This window comes from Colias philodice, chromosome 19, assembly GCF_061535455.1.
Source record: "Colias philodice isolate Cphi_HAF_F1 chromosome 19, ilColPhil1 Martin Lab GWU primary, whole genome shotgun sequence".
NCBI lineage: Eukaryota > Metazoa > Arthropoda > Insecta > Lepidoptera > Pieridae > Colias > Colias philodice.
The window spans coordinates 1,370,384-1,389,724 of record NC_143104.1 but is presented as its reverse complement, the minus strand read 5'-3'; the positions used below and the strand labels follow the sequence as shown (position 1 = coordinate 1,389,724).

At 33.9% G+C, this 19,341-nt stretch overlaps 3 protein-coding genes across 3 annotated transcripts in view; 1 reads left to right on the top strand and 2 right to left on the bottom strand.

The window, feature by feature from the left end:
- Window positions 1-3,775: 3,775 nt before the first annotated feature.
- LOC149479732 (uncharacterized) lies at window positions 3,776-4,488 on the bottom strand. Its single transcript, XM_089707490.1, has one exon. The coding sequence runs from the start codon at window positions 4,398-4,400 to the stop codon at window positions 3,897-3,899; it is 504 nt and encodes a 167-aa protein (XP_089563616.1). The 5' UTR covers window positions 4,401-4,488; the 3' UTR covers window positions 3,776-3,896.
- Window positions 4,489-5,229: 741 nt separating this feature from the next.
- LOC149479731 (uncharacterized) lies at window positions 5,230-5,721 on the bottom strand. The gene has a single exon (XM_089707614.1). It carries the CDS (start codon window positions 5,716-5,718, stop codon window positions 5,230-5,232), a length of 489 nt encoding a protein of 162 aa, XP_089563740.1. The 5' UTR covers window positions 5,719-5,721.
- A 6,829-nt stretch (window positions 5,722-12,550) lies between these two features.
- Window positions 12,551-19,341, top strand: part of LOC149479730 (adipokinetic hormone/corazonin-related peptide receptor variant I-like) — an 82,555-nt gene continuing 75,764 nt past the window's right edge. The window contains exon 1 of the mRNA XM_089707516.1: window positions 12,551-12,841. Coding sequence (XP_089563642.1) covers window positions 12,551-12,841 — 291 coding nt within the window. The remainder of the gene's footprint in view (window positions 12,842-19,341) is intronic.

Here is a 19,341-nt window from a genome sequence, read left to right as displayed (position 1 = left end):
AATCGTATGGCACTCGAGGACTACCGCGGTAAAGCTAATTGCATAACATCATATCGCTGTGCCGGTTGTAGGGGAGTGTTAGGTTTTTTCGTTACGGAATTTTATATTCGTTCGCCGCGCTCAAAGTCTGAGATAAAAGCTATGCAATAGCTTAAAATATCCCTTTAAATAACCCTCCCTTTTTTGAAGTCAGATGAAGAATAAATAACAGAATTCAATTTAATCAAATCAACATTTAACAAGAACTACAATACGCTGAAAACCTTTTGTACAGATTAAAAACACTTTTAAAACGATATAAAAAGAAATTCTATGTTATAATTCTATATTATATTCCATTGTTTTATATTTCTCCGTTTCCAATGAAAGAAAATGCATTTAGTCAATTCAATATGACTGGTATTGTATTCGCAATCTTATTTGTAATTTATATTGTAAGTTAAACTCACTATAAGATTGTATTTAATGAAGTGTAGTCCCATGTCCCCAAGTGGGGTAAGGGTTAATTCGCTGAACGATTTTCTTAAGGAACAAGTAAGTGATTTCTTCTGTGTCCTACCAGACCAAGACATTTTTTTTAACAAGTAACAGTTTTGTTAGGAGTTTATTTTTCATGTTACGTGTAATGATCGACTTTTATAATAACATCACACGTCGGTATTTTTTTTAGATATTTTTGCCATAAGTTCAATGAAAGGAATAGGATTTTAACCATTTTAACCAGATTAAGAAATAAATAAATGTTGCATTTTCGTGTATATAGATTTAAGAACGAATTTTATGAAAATTTCGTTAGATTATTTTAATATAAATAAACTTAAACTAAAATTCACATAGGAACTTAACCATAATTTTCTATTTAATATAATTGAAGTTATTTTAAAGTATTAAAGAGTTCCAACCTACACAGTACACACGTTTTCCTGTAATTCTCTCGAACTGTCGTATTTTTTAATAAGTTCCAGGTATGGGAAAATTTAAAAATACCTATATGTATATGAATATCTATCTTCAAGTTGTTCTCGAGTAATGACGTTTTCTTGGAAATTTTCGCTGCTTTCCATCAGGTGGGATTGTGGTCAAACGTCTGCCTATCGATTATAAAAAAAAAATAAGGATTTTTTTATTTATAGTCAAACAGCTTTCCACCCGCGGCTTCGCCTGCGTTTTCGAAGAAAAACCCGCATAGTTCCCGTTCCCGTGGGATTTCCGGGATAAAACCTATCCTATGTGTTAATCCAAGTTACCCTCTATATGTGTGCTAAATTTAATTGTAATCGGTTCAGTATTTGCGTGAAAGAGTAAAAAACACACACACACACACACATCCTCACAAACTTTCGCATCACTACATAGTATAAAACATAGTCGCCTTTTCTGTCCTTATGTCCCCATGTATGCGTAAATCTTTAAAACTACACAACGGATTTTGATGCGGGTTTTTTTAAGGATAGAGTGATTCAAGGGGAAGGTTTTAGTATACAATCTATTAGGTTTTAGACAAAGCGGGTGAAGCCGCGGGTGGATAGCTAGTTTATAATATTAGTAAGATATTATGTTAACATTTTTAGCAAGAAAAGGTAGACTGAGTATGTCTTTACACATTTGAGTTTGAGTTTGAGTTTAAGAATATCTGAGTCTTTAGATATTAAAATAGAACGTTAAGATCATATATAGAGGTGATTCCGTCTTTAACGTGGGTTCAAGTGGTCTTATTAATTGAGATTGAGATGAATTCTAAATCGTTGAAACGAGCCGACCCACGCAAGATGTTACAGGATTATAAATAAGTAATTTAACAAAAACAACCAAACACTGTTATATTTAATGTTTAATTGTAATCGCTTTTATAATTTAGCATTTCGACAGCTCACTTGGAAAATTTTAAATGAATTTTGAAATTACAAATTATTTAAACGCAAGAATTAAGAACTTATTTTAATATCTACAATTTCACAATAAAAGTGAATACATTGCATTTTGTATTTAATTTTACACGAGGATTATAAATAGAAATTAATATCTTTAATTTTCAAAATGTCGTCGTTCATCTCAATCTAAATTGTCGTTACCCTGCAGACTTAAAGTTAGTTTAAGGTAGGTAATAGTTTTTAAACAAAAAAATATTTAACTAGACATTATTAAACTCGCCCAATTCCAAACTTGTACAGCAACATGGACAGGTGTTACAGTGCACAAAGCTAAACATGCTTTGTGTGGAAGATTGAGGCTTTGTGAAACGGACTGTAGGTACGATGACAAGTCGCACCAAGCTACTGTAGATTTTCTTAAGTTATACATACTTTTGAAGAAATTACAGTAATAAATCAAAGACAGAAAAGATTTATTTATTTAATTTGTTTATAGCACTTTATTGTACAAATGAATAATATTAAAAAAGGCCTTATTGCCCAACAGCAATCTCTTCCAGGTAACCTGGTAGGAAAGGAAATGTTTGCAGTTCAGAGGATAGTGAGAAAAAACGAGCGTGGGTGCCGAACACACCTGTCAGAAGTGAAACTTCTTTGGCATGATTCAAAGATACCAATATTGTTACCTTACTCCATGACGTGACGGTATTTCCATGACGCGACCTTGAAATTTTACTCTCAACGTGCCTCAAGAAATTTCACTTTTAAGAATACTTTCTCCTTCACTTTCATTTCTTTGTCTTTTGCTTTGTAATACGTATAATATGTTACTCATTCACATGATTCTTCTGACTATGTAAATGCACTGTATATGTATTTTACTAACAAATGGATCTTTGTTATCTGTACATTATGGAAAATAAAAAAAAATAAAGCATGACTAATTTTAAATATTTCAACTTTGTATAAATTCATTAATTTTCTCTTTGATATCGAGTTTAAATTACTCACGTAAAGCTTTTGATTTAACGATTATATTGTTTAGAATTTTGGTAATAACAAATTTTCGCACTTTATATGTTATCAGTAAGCGAAGCCATGTTACTACATCATATATTATTTTAATACAAATAATTAAGACGGTTTTTTTCAGAAAAGCTTTCACTACTATATGAACAGGTTTTAAATATTATATTATGTTACATTTTTGTGATAACTCACCCATAGATATTTTCAAAATTAAAATTAATTATCACAGAATTAAAGGCTATCATCACTATAATATAATAAATTACACTAACATTTCACCCGCGGCTTCGCCCGCTTTATCAATAAAATGTGATAAATTAGGTATTAGGTACCTTTCCTTGAATAATGAATAACTCTATCTGTAAAAAAACTACATCTATTTCCGTTGTGTACCTAGTTTAAAATATCTAAGGACTTCTTATTAGGACAGACGCAGGAAGTGATTTTACATCAAACGAGCGAATGCTCATACTAATCCCACTATGTCAAATTATGTAACAGGAGTAGAGCATTCTTTCGTTGTTCTAAGTGCGTTCGAAAAGATTACAAACCCTTAATACGAGTTATCGTTTACACTAAAAAATCACCAAAAAATGCTCTTGCTCTTGCTCTGGCTCTACGTTCGTTTGAATAAATTTTCGTTTCATCGTTAAGAGGACACTGCAATTTTCAGATATCCTATTAGAAATGAAACTCAGCTCACTGTTTAGTCCTTGTTTATTTATTATGAATCATTAATTGTGTTCAATGACGCAGTTTTATTTGCAATACCAAAGATCAACCACACTGCGCCAAGGTTATTACTATTATTTCAATTTTGATTAATTCTCTAATCACTCAATTAACCTCTTGATTTTAAATAAAACTTCACATAATATTTCAATATTCACACTTTATTATACACAAAATATGAACACCTGCAAATTATATTAAAACTACGAGAATAATTTGATTTATTCAATAATTTGTCTAAATCATTTTAAACAAGTTTAATAATTATTCAAATTCGCTTTTCTGTAGTTGACTCCACCACGAAGGGTACCGCTGTGCTAACGGATTTTTTGATGAATCTTCCTCAGAACTATCTTTTTCCACTGAACTAGAATTTGATTCGTTCTGTGTTTTACTATTTCGTTGAAATCCTTTTTCCAATGCTTCTTTATCAATCGGAAATGTGATAGTTAGGATATTGTTTTCATACATCCAGGTACCATCAACATGAAGGTATGGAGGTAGAACTTTATATTGTTCAATATTACAATCAGTTCCATCAGCATGTTTAGAGTGTAGTTTTATCAATAGCAGTTCCTTGGTTGCTCTGATTTGTATGTCTTCTTCTTTGTAATCAATCAATGTTATCGTAAGTTTATATTCTGCAGCTTCATGTATTGTTATTAATTCTTCTGTGTTTGCTATATCACTTTCTGTTGCCTTTTCATCTTGACTGTTGGGGGCAGCGTTGACGGTTGTCAGGAGAGCAACTAACAATAAAGCGAACATCGTGCAAGGATGTTGGTAATGTGACTAAGAATTATTGATTCCAATTATTACGATTTATAGTCATGTTATTCGAGTATTTTCGGCGTATGTGCATTCGACACAGGAAGGAAAAACGTGAAATAAATGGATTAATTATGCTAAATCACTTGTTGTTGGACACAGTTATTTAATATGTAAAATTTTTTTTTATCATCACGTAATGATTAGTAATCTTGTATATTGTTATTCGTCATAATTGCCACAATCTTGTTAAATATGTATGTGATAATTTTCACCTAATATAGATAATTCTGCAATATTAAGTCTGTGAAAAAATTCTAATGAAGATTAATTAATACAGTTAATGGCTTAGCTACATTGGTACGTATAACAAAATAAAAAAAGAGCGTGTGTGCCGAGCACAAGTGTTGGAAGTGAAACTTCTTCGGCAAGATTCAAAGATACCAAAAGCGGGGCCTTACTACATAGCATGACGGTATCGCCATGACACGACCTTGAAATTTTACTCTCAATGCGCATAAAGAGAGTTTCACTAAAAAAAAAAAAACAAAAAACAGTCGAATTGTGAACCACCTTCCGAATTTGGGACCGTCATCAGAAATAATACATCCGACACAATACATTTTACACTTTCACACTTTATTGTCACACGGTATAATTGTGGTTATTTGTAGATTTTAAAGTATCCCTTCGTGAGGCGGGTTGCGGCTCACTAAAATTAATATGAATTGACAAATTGTTTTATAACGCTACTAAAAAATTATGAGTTTATTCTTCTGTTTGATTTTCAAATTTGATTCAAAATCGCCTTTATGTTTCGAAAACCATGCTAATCTTCTGTCAATACGTTTTCTGATGGATCATCTTCATCAAAGCCTCCTCTAAAAAGAAGTCTAATATCAGGTACTTTATCTCTTCTCTTACTTTTAATTCTTTTGCCTCCGGCTTTCTTAATAGGAAATGTAATAGTAAGAATATTATTTTCATAAGTCCAAGTGCCGTTAACATCAAGATATACTGGTATAGTTATGAAATGTGCGAAATCATAATCGGTTCCATTAGCATGTTTGCAATGTAGTTCTATCTTCAGTAATTCCTTCTTTGCTCTAACTTGTATGTCTTCTTCTTTGTAATCAGTCAGTATTACGGTAATATTATATTCTGCGACTTCGTGTACTGTAATTAATCCTTCAGTGCTAGGTTCCGTAATTGTTTTAGCACTTTCGGTTGTCATTCCAGTCGTGACTGCCTTTCTACTTCCATGATTGGGAGCAGCATTCACTGTTGTTAGCAAAGCAATTAATAAAAAAGTGAACATCTCGCGAGGGTATACGAAATGTGACTAACAATTTACAAACCCAATCATTACGATTTATACTCCTTTTGTTTTAATGTTATCGGTTTTGGAAAATTGTTAACTTTACACCGGGAAGGAAAAACTGGATTAATTAGATACTTATTTGCAATCGACATTACTCGGTCGCCATTTTTGAATTTTGTTAAGAAATATGTTAATAGTACTAGTGCCATGTTTCTAATTATTCTGTGTGGTATTTTTAAATACTCAATTGAAATTTAAAGTGTGACCCGCCATGACCGTTGTCTTTGTTACGTACTCTACTATTCGCTAAATCGCTTCTCGTCATCTAGATGGTTTCAATTTTTTTCATCGTGATCATTTTTTGTGACTAAGAATTTTTTTTTATTGAATACTTAAAAGGTCTTTGACTTTTCTTTTTTTATTTATTATTTTGCAATCATTAAAGATATAAAACAAGAGCCATTAAAAATTGGTCTCAAATCTGCAAGAAAAAGAAAACATAATATGTATTATTTTGAAATACTAGTACATTTTTATGGTTTATATCAGTTCTAATTATACTATGGTCAATTTACGAGATCCGTGTTCAAATATTTCTACATTCCAAATAATATGGTTGATCTATATTATAACAATTTTTCCTTCTTCGAAAACAAACACTTCTGGGAATTCCCATTATTTGAATTATTGGTTTGGACAATACTCAGCGTATAATTAGATATTGTCAACATTCTTGTTGATCATAAAAGTACTGTGATAATATTACACTAACGTTTTTAAAATGATAAGATACCGACTTTGGTCGGGGAACAGACCAGAATGTGCTGTTCATAAAATAAAAACTACTGGGCCTATCCGAAAAAAAATTTTATGGGACCAATTCGACACCATCCCGCATCGAACAAAAAAAAAAACGAAACCAAGGAGTAATCGGTGTACATACATAAAAAAAAATATACCGGCCGAATTGATAACCTCCTCCTTTTTTTGAAGTCGGTTAAAAACTAATCGCACGGAGAGCTTAATTTTCACAAAAAGCTCTAATCGCACGGAAAGCTTAATTTTCACAAAAAGCTCTAATCGCACGGAGAGCTTAATTTTCGCAAAAAGCTCTAATCGCACGGAGAGTTTAATTTTCACTAAAAGCTCTATTCGCACGGAAAGCTTAATTTTCACAAAAAAGCTCTAATCGCATGGAGAGCTTAATTTTCATAAAAAGCTGTAATCGCACGGAAAGCTTAATATTCACAAAAAGCTCTACTCGCACGGAAAGCTTAATTTTCACAAGAAGCTCTAATCACACGGAGAGCTTAATTTTCATAAAAAGCTCTAATCGCACGGAAAGCTTAATATTCACTAAAAACTAATCGCATGGAGAGCTTAATTTTCATTAAAGGCTCTAATCGCATGGAGAGCTTAATTTTCACAAAAAGCTCATATCGCACGGAGAGCTTAATTTTCACAAAGAGCTCTAATCGCATGGAGAGCTTAATTTCCACAAAAAGCTCTTATCGCACGGAAAGCTTAATTTTCACAAAAAGTTCTATTCGCACGGAAAGCTCAATTTTCACAAAAAAGCTCTAATCGCACGGAGAGCTTAATTTTCACAAAAAACTAATCGCACGGAAAGCTTAATTTTCACATAAAACTCTCATCGCACGGAGAGCTTAATTTTCACAAAAAAGCTCTAATCGCACGGAAAGCTTAATTTTCACAAAAAGCTCTAATCGCACGGAGAGCTTAATTTTCACAAAAAGCTCTCATCGCACGGAGAGCTTAATTTTCACAAGAAACTAATCGCACGGAGAGCTTAATTTTCACAAAAAGCTCTAATCGCACGGAGAGCTTAATTTTCACAAAAAGCTCTTTTCGCACGGAAAGCTAAATTTTCACAAAAAAGCTCTAATCGCACGGAAAGCTTAATTTTCACAAAAAACTCTAATCGCACGGAGAGCTTAATTTTCACAAAAAGCTCTATTTGCACGGAGAGCTTTATTTTCACAAAAAGCTCTAATCGCATGGAGAGCTTAATTTTCACAAAAAGCTCTATTCGCACGGAAAGCTAAATTCTCACAAAAAAGCTCTAATCGCACGGAGAGCTTAATTTTCACATAAAACTCTCATCGCACGGAGAGCTTAATTTTCACAAAAAGCTCATATCGCACGGAAAGCTTAATTTTCACAAAAAGCTCTAATCGCACGGAGGCTTAATTTTCACAAAAAGCTCTAATCACACGGAGAGCTTAATTTTCATTAAAAGCTCTAATCGAACGGAAAGCTTAATTTTCACAAAAAGCTCTAATCGCACGGAGAGCTTAATTTTCACAAAAATTTCTAATCGCACGGAGAGCATAATTTTCATTAAAGGCTCTAATCGCACGGAGAGCTTTATTTTCATAAAAAGCTCTAATCGCACGGAAAGCTTAATATTCACTAATAAAAATAACTGCGTTAAAAACAACCGACTTCAAAAACGGAAAAGTAAGAAATAAAAAAGATTTGATATTATTAATTACTACATATTATTTACTAGCGACCCGCCCCGGCTTCGCACGGGTGCAATGCTGATACTAAATACACTACAGAAAAACTGTGTACGTTGTATATAAAAACATAGCGGCCTGCTCCGGCTTCGCACGGGTATAAAATATATAGCCGGGCGGCCGGCCGGTGCCGCCGCAAACGCTATGTCCCGCAATTTTGAAATCTGTAATATCTTCGAAAATATTCAGGCGATATAGATCTATCTTTATTAAATGAACAATGTATTCAAGGTATTTAATTGGTTAAGGATTAATGCTGTATTGGTTAAAATCGCTTCGAAAATTAGCCATTATTTGTCGTAAAAAGTAAATGACAACCAACAAGGGTTATCCATAAGAGATAGACATATACCACCGCGGACTTTTCTGTAGACCTTTTCAATGTGTATAATACTTAGTACATTATTTTGATAAAACTCGTAGGGTTCAGCCTGCGTTTGCAATGTAAGCGGAAAAAAATGTAATTTTTTACGACATCACATTAGAAACCTCAAAAATAACGGTACTTCTCTACTATTTGATGCATTTTATTATACATATAAACCTTCCTCTTGAATCACTCTATCTATTAAAAAAAACTGCATCAAAATCCGTTGCGTAGTTTCAAAGATTTAAGCGTACAAAGGGACATAGGGATATAGGGACATAGGGATAGAGAAAGCGACTTTGTTTTATACTATGTAGTGATATGTGCTATTTATTAATAAGGTTTGACGTCGGTGCACGGGCTTAATACTAAGTGCTTAATGTTCGGCACCGACTTCAAACCTATTTAATAAATAGCACATCCATACTAATATTATAAATGCGAAAGTAACTCTGTCTGTCTGTCTGTTACTCAATCACAGCTTTTATACCGAACCAATTTGCATGAAATTTGGTATAGAGATATTTTGATACCCGAGGAAGGACATAGGCCACTTTTTATTGCGAAATATGTACCACGGGCGAAGCCGGGGCGAACCGCTAGTGAATAATAAATTGAATTGATAATGAAATAATTTGAACATGAAACTAATTAATATTTCAATGGTTTAAGAAATAAGTTCAAAATATATATAATCCGTTGTTAAAATATTTAAAGAGAATGTGAAATGATTAATTGTTGTGTTTTCTATTATAATATACTAAATTTAATCCAGTTCCAAACTCTTTTGTTCCAAAGTTCATTCAACTTTTAATATCACATTTTTTGAGGCTATTTTAAACATTTTGATTTTTAGTTCAATTCCTTATTAGTTATTGTAATAAAATGAAGCGAAAATATTATTATTTTGACAATAATTCGCATTCGGAAACGTGTTGTAAATAATGACAAAGCACAATTTGGTTTATACCAACACAAATAAGGAAAAATACATGGACAATATATAATATTATCTCATCCAAAGATAGTTGTTTTTGTAAGAATTATAATGAATGTTACAATAAAACTCAATATACAAATATGTACTACTTTTATATGAACAACTAGCTTTCCGGACAAATGTTGTTCTGCCTTACTAATATCACTTAGGTGTATAAAAAAAGATATTGATTATTATTTCGTTTTTCAGACCTACCCAATATCCTCACAAAATTTCATGAAAATCGGTGCAGCCGTTTCGGAGGAGTATGGTAACTAACACTGTGTCACGAGAATTATATTTATATAGAGACTAGATTTAACATTGTTTTCTACTGAAGAGGGACTAAGTAAACATTTTTAAAAGGAAAGAAAGAAAGAAAACGTTTATTTAATGGCACATAGCCTCACAAGGACGTTATGAAAACAATTTATACAATACTTATATGGTATTAAAAAAACACGTTGAAGTGTGTAGTCTGTGAAGCATGATGCCATTAAAAGGGGAAATCACTCGGTGAACATCTGTGACGTAAAAAAGGTTGCAGCACCGATTTTAAGAGGACTTAAATCCAATTTAGCATAGGAAATGTTATAAGGTCGCAGGAGTGCAAAGTGCTGTTACTGGAAACAGCTCATTTGAAGCTAATTCCCAACGTCAGGATGTTGTTCGTTGTCCTCTTTATATCAAACTTGCAAGTCCGGAGATTTACGTAGGATGGCATCATTATTGTTTATTGTCCTATTGCATGCAAAATGTAACATCTATACTAATATTATAAAGCTGAAGAGTTTGATTGTTTGTATGTTTGTTTGAACGCGCTAATCTCAGGAACTACTGGTCCGATTTGAAAAATTATTTCGGTGTTAGATAGCCCATTCATCGAAGAAGGCTATAGGCTATATATCATCACGCTAAGATCAACAGGAGCGGAGCCACGCGGGTGAAACCGCGGAGCGCAGCTAGTATTTAATATAAGCTATTACAGATAAATCTACTAATAAATAGGACAACGATGATATTACATTGCTGTTAACACCAATGATTTATTGTTATTATGTTTATATGATACTAGTTGAATGCGCGTGGCTTTGCTCCTTTTTAAATTTAACAAATTATATATCTACTATAGCCTCCTTAAGAACCATCTAGCTCTCTCTCTTTCTATTAAAAAATCATTAAAATCCGTTGCATAGTTTTAAACATAGGGACGGACAGACAGCGACTGCAACTTCGTTTTATACTAGTGATTTGATTAGCTGTATGTTTGCCTGTTACCGACTCCTTCGGAGTAGATTTTTACGCACTTTAAACAGATTGATTTAATTTAATTTTTTTCATTTCATTTCATTTGCGTTAATGTAATGTAAAACCATTTTAATTACGATAAAAATGATTATAATATGACATTACAATAATTTATATACTGATGAAAAATAAAGTGAGCTTTTTAGTTTTTCAGTACTATTTTTGTTAAGAATTCATCATCACTACATAGTATAAAACACAACAAAGTCGCTTTCTCTGCCCCTATTTCCCTATGTCCCTTTGTATGCTTAAATCTTTAAAACTACGCAACGGATTTTGATGCGGTTATTTTTAATAGATAGAGTGATTCAAGAGGAAGGTTTTAGTATATAATTTATTAGGTTTTAGACAAAGCGGGCGAAGCCACGGGCGGAAAGCTAGTATAATATACAAACGACTTAGGCGCGGGACATATACAAGCGGCGCGGCACGCATCGGGCGCACTGCGGGCGCGCCGCGGGCGCGCTATTCATGGCATTTTGTATGAAATAACTTTGGAAAGGCGGCGCAACCGTGGCACAACCGTGGCGTGCCGTCTCGACGCCTTTCCAAAATTCTTTCATACAAAATGTATAAGAAGGACGTGGTGCAAAACAGATTCAAGAGGTGCGCTTATGGCACGCCCGCGCCCGCGCCGCTTGTGTTTGACCCGCGCCTAAAATATATTTACATTATTATAGCTGTAATAAATTAAACATTAAAATGGAAGCGATCTATTTAATTAAAAAAACATGCTTGTAACTTCACCAATATATTGGTTAACCTTAACACCATGCTTTCAGCAAATGAAATTAATTATAATTTGTACTATGTAATTCTGTGGTTTTGTTTATATAGTTCACCCTTTTTAAGTTTCGTTTCCCTAACAAAATTTTTTTTTATCAATCAATTTAACATAAAGATCAATTAATGGATGTTTATTTGACTTTGTAAATCTTAGATTATTTATCTTTCTAGATGCCTATGTATTACGTAAACATCTCCTTTTAAATATATTACTTATATGTATAGGAAGAGATTCTTTATGAGTTTTTTTAATTCTTATCATTTTTATTCTCTTGAAATGTCAGAAAGTAAAACACAGAAAATTAAATTTTACGTGTTAAATTGCACCGAAAAATTTAACGTTTTTAATATTAATAACGCTTTTAGTCTGTATATCTTTCTCTTGACTGTTGAATTTTCCGTTGATCACAAATAATTGGTTTCTTTTTTAAAAGATGATTCTGTATCGCAATTTACTTTCTTATTAATACGTGTATAAGGTTGCAAATGCACTGCAATTGATTTAACTAACTTACAATATTCCACTCAAATAGTAATTTGCAATCATGCAATTATCAACACTTGGTTGAATTTATTTGAATCAAACTCCTTCATACACCGTATGATTAGGGCATGTTTTGCTACGGCTACGTTAGTTAGTGCTACGACGTCGAGCGAGAGCTACGCGCGTAGCGTGCTACGAACTTTCACATTGACGAAAATGTTTCGGAGTTTCACAAAAATCGCAACTTTTCTTTTACGTTTAATTTATATAAAAATGATACGTTTTTAAACATGCTTATAAAAATACATTAGTGAGTGTTAATAATTTTGTTGTTTTATTTGTGTAGTGATAGTGAAGTGAAGATGTCTATAAATTCGACTTTCGAGACGTCAACTTTCTTCATCGATAAACAGTTTTGGGATTATTTCGATGGTTCTTCATCTCTCAATGTGACGTTTGTGGATATTCTGCCTCGAGACCAGGGGGTGGTGATCACGACGTATGGGATATTGATGGCTATAGGTGGTCTTGGGAACTTGGCGGTATTGGTGACGCTGGCCAGGTCCAGGCGAAGGAAGTCCAGAGTGGATCTGCTGATGACACACTTGGCTGTCGCTGATGTGTGCGTGACTTGTGGTGTTATACCTTTGGAGGTAAGTTTTCGGGACCTGAAAGTCAAACATTTATGTACTCAATTAGAGATGATACAGTAAATTAATAACATTAGACTACTTCTAGCACTTTACAATCGTCATAACATAGTTTTACCATTTACGGGGCTTGAGAAGCAGTTTCTACTAGACCGGGAGATACTGACACAAAATTTCGAGTCATTTGTAGCAGGATGGCGGTTCTACAGGGTTCTTAGTACGCAATGACAAAAAGAAAAACGATGGTATGAACGCTGGTACCGGCGGCTTAGTCGCGTGGGCGTTAGTCGAACTCGTCGGAAAAATAGCGAAAGTCAAACGATTTGTAACACAAAAATTTTAGAATTTACCGATAGCCCATAAAAAAGAAGTAGGCGGTAGTGTCATGCCATACTTTTCCGGTGTGACTTACAGCCCGCCATACCGACGCGAATGTGTTGATTCAAATAAAACAATTATTCAACCATTTGTACCAGGCTAACTTTTGCACAGGTAACCATCGTCGTGCAGCCATTTACCAAAATCGCCATGCCATACTTTTCGGACGATTCCAAATGGTCGCCATACCGCCGAAAATTTGCAAAAAAATTTATTTCGCCAAACTTTTTGTACCAGTATAGCATTTGGATTTTTGGAGAGTATTTGATAAAATGTGATCATTATTATATTTGCCATACTTCTAGTAGGGGGAAAAAGTGCTGTCATACTTGAAAAATTAATTAAGTATTAATTTATATAAGTGAAGATTTCCAACACCTAGATCTTTGAAATTTTGTATTTATATTCGTTGATCCTCAAACTTACAGGAAAAATAAGTGCCATACTGTTACAAATCGTTTGACTTTCGCTATTTTCCGACGAGTTCGACTAATGCCCACGCGACTAAGCCGCCGGTACCAGCGTTCACACCATCATTTTTCTTTTTGTCATTGCGTACTAAGACCCCTGTAGAACCGCCATCCTGTTACAAATGACTCGAAATTTTGTGTCAATATCTCCCGGTCTATACAGGGAATAATACAAGCGAAATAATAATGATAAAAAAAGACGTGTGGCACTCGAGGACTGCCGCGGTAAAGCTATTGCATAGCATGACTTCAAGCCACACCTCCGTGCCTGTTGGAGTAGGGAGCGTGAGGTTTTTTCGTTACGGAATTTCTGGATTCGGTCCCCGCGCTCAAGGCCCGCGATAGAAGCTATGCAATAGCTTAAAAAATAAAATAATAGAGGAAAATCTTCAGTCAAATCATCTATTAAAAAATAATCATATCTCACTAAAGCTTTAGGGGCTTCCTTGAAATATTTGTATGTGATTGTTTTTCTTATCTACTTGTTCAATGTTTTTTCTTTTATTGTGCTTCGGTACTTGTTCGGTACCAAAAGGCATCGCGAAATATAATATGTTTGTTAATTTATACTTTCTATATTATGTATTTCCCGAAATACTTCTTTTTTGTAACGATAAGTTCTGTTCTCTGAAACGGCTCTATGATTTTTTGATATATTTTTATTTATTCGGCAAGTCTGTCAATCCATCCAGGGTTGTAGAGTAGGTATATTTCGTTTCATAAAGTGAAAAATTTCACCAGCAGAACTTTTTCCGAACAAGCAAATACATAATTATACAAATACTAGCTGATCCGTTTTAAAAAATAACTATCGATATATTCTTAGACCTATCGATATCCCACACAACATTTTCATTCAAATCGAGTAAAAAAAGGCATTTCTGATTAGAAAATAGCATGTTCCGTTCATGTTCATATCTACTAAAACTTTTCTCAAGAACGACTCTATCTATTAAAAAAAAGACGTGTGGCACTCTGGGACTGCCGTGATAAAGCTTTTGCATAGCATGCCTTCAAGCCACACCTCCGAGCCCGTTGGAGTGGGGAGCGTGAGGTTTTTTCGTTACGGAATTTCTCGATTCGGTCCCCGCGCTCAAGGCCCGCGATAGAAGCTATGCAATAGCTTAAAACCTCATTACGTTATAAAGATTTAAGCATACATAGGGACGGACAGACAGACACAGCGATTTCATTTTATACTATGTAGCAATAGCCAATTTCTATATAAATATTTAATTTAATAAATGCGAAAGTAACTGTCGGTATGTCGTTATTTCATGCTTTTATATCCGAAGAGGGATTTCCACGAATTATGACATACATTATTGTTACAATATACAATATGTAGGTTCCATCTTTTAAAGATGAAAAAGATATTTCATGTCACGAATTTTGGCTTATAATATAATCGTATCGTAATTTTTATTATAAATGCGAAAGTAACTGTCTGTGTGTCTGTTTCTTCTTCAAGTCTCAATCGTTGCGCTGCTGAACCGATTTTGATGAAGAGATAGCTTGAGACCTGAAAAGGACATAGGATAGGTTGTATCCCACGAGAACAGGAACTAAACTTAAATTTTCATATATCAGCTGCTATGCTAATATTATAAAGCTGAAGAGTTTGTTTGTTCGATTGTTTGAACGCACTAAACACAGGAACTACTGATCCGAATTGAAAAATTATTTCGGTGTTAGATAGCCCATTTATCGAGGTAGGCTATATATTATTATCACACTAAGACCAACAGGAGTGGAGCACTGTGGGTAAAACCGCAGGGCACAGCTAGTTCGTTATATTTTTAACGGACAGTTTAGCTAAACAGAACATAATCCACAAGTTGTGAAACTGGGCATGAATAATATAAACATCATCAATGTTTGTGAGTAATCTACTAGTTATTACTAGTTAGAAAAATGTCACCAGGCGATGCTTTATCATTAAGGTGCTTTTTCACCAATAATGTGCGAAGATGTCTAGCGAATAATTTTTTTGTAAATAATATCTATCGCTTCAAACGCTTAGGCGCGGGACATATACAAGCGGCGCGCCAATAGCTGGATTACACTTGTCATTGGCTTTATTTAGGACTAGATTTCCGCCCGCGGCTTCGCCCGCGCAGTCAAAGAAAAACCCGCATAGTTCCCGTTCCCGTGGGATTTCCGGTAATTTTCCCGGGATAAAAAGTAGCCTATGTCCTTTCTCGGGTATCAAAATATCTCCATACCAAATTTCATGAAAATTGATTCAGTAGTTTAGGCGTGATTGAGTAACAGACAGACAGACAGAGTTACTTTCGCATTTATAATATTAGTATGGATTATTTAGGATTAATATTAATTCAATTCCTAGTTGTGCTCAGCTTACTCTTATTATAAAGTTATATAAGTATTGAATAAGGCAGTTTTTAACTTTTGAAATGTGATTCAATTTATCGTTTATTTAGTCAAAATATCAAAACATCTAGGTACGAAGATAAAAGCTTTGATAAATTTATAAATTCTAAATCAAGTTTTAAAAAGTTTGAGCTACAAAGATTACAAAGCTTTTTTTATTCTATTTTAAAATTATTTTGATATTTTAAATTTTTTGAATAACAAATGTCCTATCCTAAAACTAAAAACTAATATTATACTTAAATGCGAAAGTTTGTGAGGATGTGTATGTGTTTGTTACTCTTTCACGCAAATACTAGTAAACCGATTGCAATGAAATTTAGCACACATATAGAGCGTAACTTGGATTAACACATAGGATAGGTTTTATCCCGGAAATCCCACGGGAACGGGAACTATACGGGATTTCCCTTGAACCGCGGGTGAAGCCGCGGGCGGAAATCTAGTCTTTCTATAATACAGATAACAAAGGAGAAGGTGAACCGTAAAGTTATTATAGACGAAAAAGCCAAGAGAATTATCAGTTTTTGATGCTGGGAATTTCTTTGTTTCCATTGTTCCGTATTAAACAGATTTCTGCTTTACTGAATATATGAGCCTTTGGCTCCGGAGTTTTGTTCATTCTAAGGTGTATTCGTCGTCAGTTAAACTTTAGAACAATTTGGCTTTTCGATACCTAAAATATTTTTATTGAACTTCTTCTCGGCTTCATCATCATAGTATAAAACAAAGTCGCTTTCTCTGTCCCTATTTCCCTATGTCCCTTTGTATGCTTAAATCTTTAAAACTACGCAACGGATTTTGATGCGGTTTTTTTTAATAGATAGAGTGATTCAAGAGGAAGGTTTTAGTATATAATTTATTAGGTTTTAGACAAAGCGGGCGAAGCCGCGGGCGTTAAGCTAGTTATCGATAAAAAAATAGACTGTCGGTGAGAATGTAGCTTTGTAAAACATTATTTGGACGTAAGTTGGAGTTTGAATTAAATGGTAACAAACAATCATCCTTTTTAATACATCCTTTTTAATCATACATCCTTTTTAATACATACCTGGGTCCAGCTGCTTCAGCATTTTTCATTAAAATAAACTAAAATAGCAAAATTATTTGTTTTATTTACAATCACAACATGTTCTTAATCGTTCGATTTATAATATTTTCTTCACATTTACACAGGAATACGATTTAATACTTACTTGTGGAAAAAGGATACGAAGACAGATGGTATGCCTACAATTCGTTTTATTGGGTTCAGGATTCGTTTATAGGCCATTGGATGTCGCTAAATTGACACGACCAAATCGGACTACTATCGTATTTTATGATATTGAATTACACATAATAGTACGACTATTTCCTATTAGACCGGGAGATACTGACACAAAATTTCGAGTCATTTGTAACAGGATGGCGGTTCTACAGGGTTCTTAGTACGCAATGACAAAAAGAAAAATGATGGTGTGAACGCTGGTAATGGCGGCTTAGTCGCGTGGGCGTTAGTCGAACTCGTCGGAAAATAGCGAAAGTCAAACGATTTGTAACAGTATGGCACTTATTTTTCCTGTAAGTTTGAGGATCAACGAATATAAATACAAAATTTCAAAGATCTAGGTGTTGGAAATCTTCACTTATATAAATTAATAATAAATTTATTTTTCAAGTATGACAGCACTTTTTCCCCCTACTAGAAGTATGGCAAATATAATAATGGTCACATTTTATCAAATACTCTCCAAAAAGCCAAATGCAATACTGGTAAAAAAAGATAGGCGAAATAAAAAATTTTTGCAGATTTTCGGCGGTATGGCGACCATTTGGAATCGTCCGAAAAGTATGGCATGGCGATTTTCGTAAATGGCTGCACGACGATGGTTACCTGTGCAAAAGTTAGCTTGGTACAAATGGTTGAATAATTATTTTTTTTAAATCAACACATTCGCGTCGGTATGGCGGGCTGTAAGTCATACCGGAAAAGTATAGCATGACACTACCGCCTACTTATTTTTTATGGGCTATCGGTAAATTCTAAAATTTTTGTGTTACAAATCGTTTGACTTTCGCTATTTTTCCGACGAGTTCGACTAACGCCCACGCGACTAACCCACCGGTACCAGCGTTCACACCATCATTTTTCTTTTTGTCATTGCGTACTAAGACCCCTGTAGAACCGCCATCCTGTTACAAATGACTCGAAATTTTGTGTCAGTATCTCCCGGTCTATATACAAAAAGATTAAGATGCAACTTTTATGATAAGAACACGTGAATTAGAGACAGGCAGACGGACTTTCGCATTTATAATCTTATTACAAGTATTAAGATGAATAATAAGAGAAAATAACAAAGACAAAACAATGAAAGAACATCAAATGGATTATACCTTAATACTTCTGAAGACAAAACAATACTTGTAATAATTGTGTAAACAAGTATTTATAATGTATACATCTTCAATATTGTCTGGGTGTCGTGACTGAGTTCTGTTATGAATAAATCTTTAAATATATAAAACTCAAAGGTTTATTGACTGACTGTAAATGTGATCTATCAACGCACAGACCAAACCACTGAACGAATCGGGCTGAAATTTGGCTTATTATGTGAGGATTAAAATTTATCGTTACCACGCAAGCAAAGCTGCGGGAAACAGTTTGTTTTTTAATGAAATATTTTATTACTATAAATTTTTGAAATTGATTATTATAATAACCTCGGCGATATAAACAAAATATACCAGCCAAATTGAACACCTTTTTTTGAGGTCGTTTAAAAATTAGTGAATCCTAATTGATCTTATGTAAAAATATTTTAATCAATACTGTGTTTATTACATAGCCTATACTGACTATACTGTCTGTTATCTGCTAGTAAAAGTCAGGTTAAAATTGATCCAGCATTTTCAGAGATTGGACCGGACAAAAAAAACCGGCCAGGTGCGAGTCGGACTCGCGCACAAAGGCAAAAAAGTACGAAAAATAATTAGTATTTGTAGTTTATTGTAGTTGTTTGTGTGTATAGCGGCAACGGAAATGCATCATTTGCGAAAGTTTCTGTTATCTAGCTCTCACGGTTTATAAGTTACACAGCCTGGAGACAGACACGCAGACAGACAGCGGAGGCTTAGTAAGAACTAAGAAGGTTCCCATTTTACCCTTTGGGTAGGTACGGAACCCTAAAAACGGAGCTTCTATTATTATAGGAGCTTTGTATTTCCATACATTACTTAAAAAAGCGTATTTTATTGATTAAACGTCGGATTGTA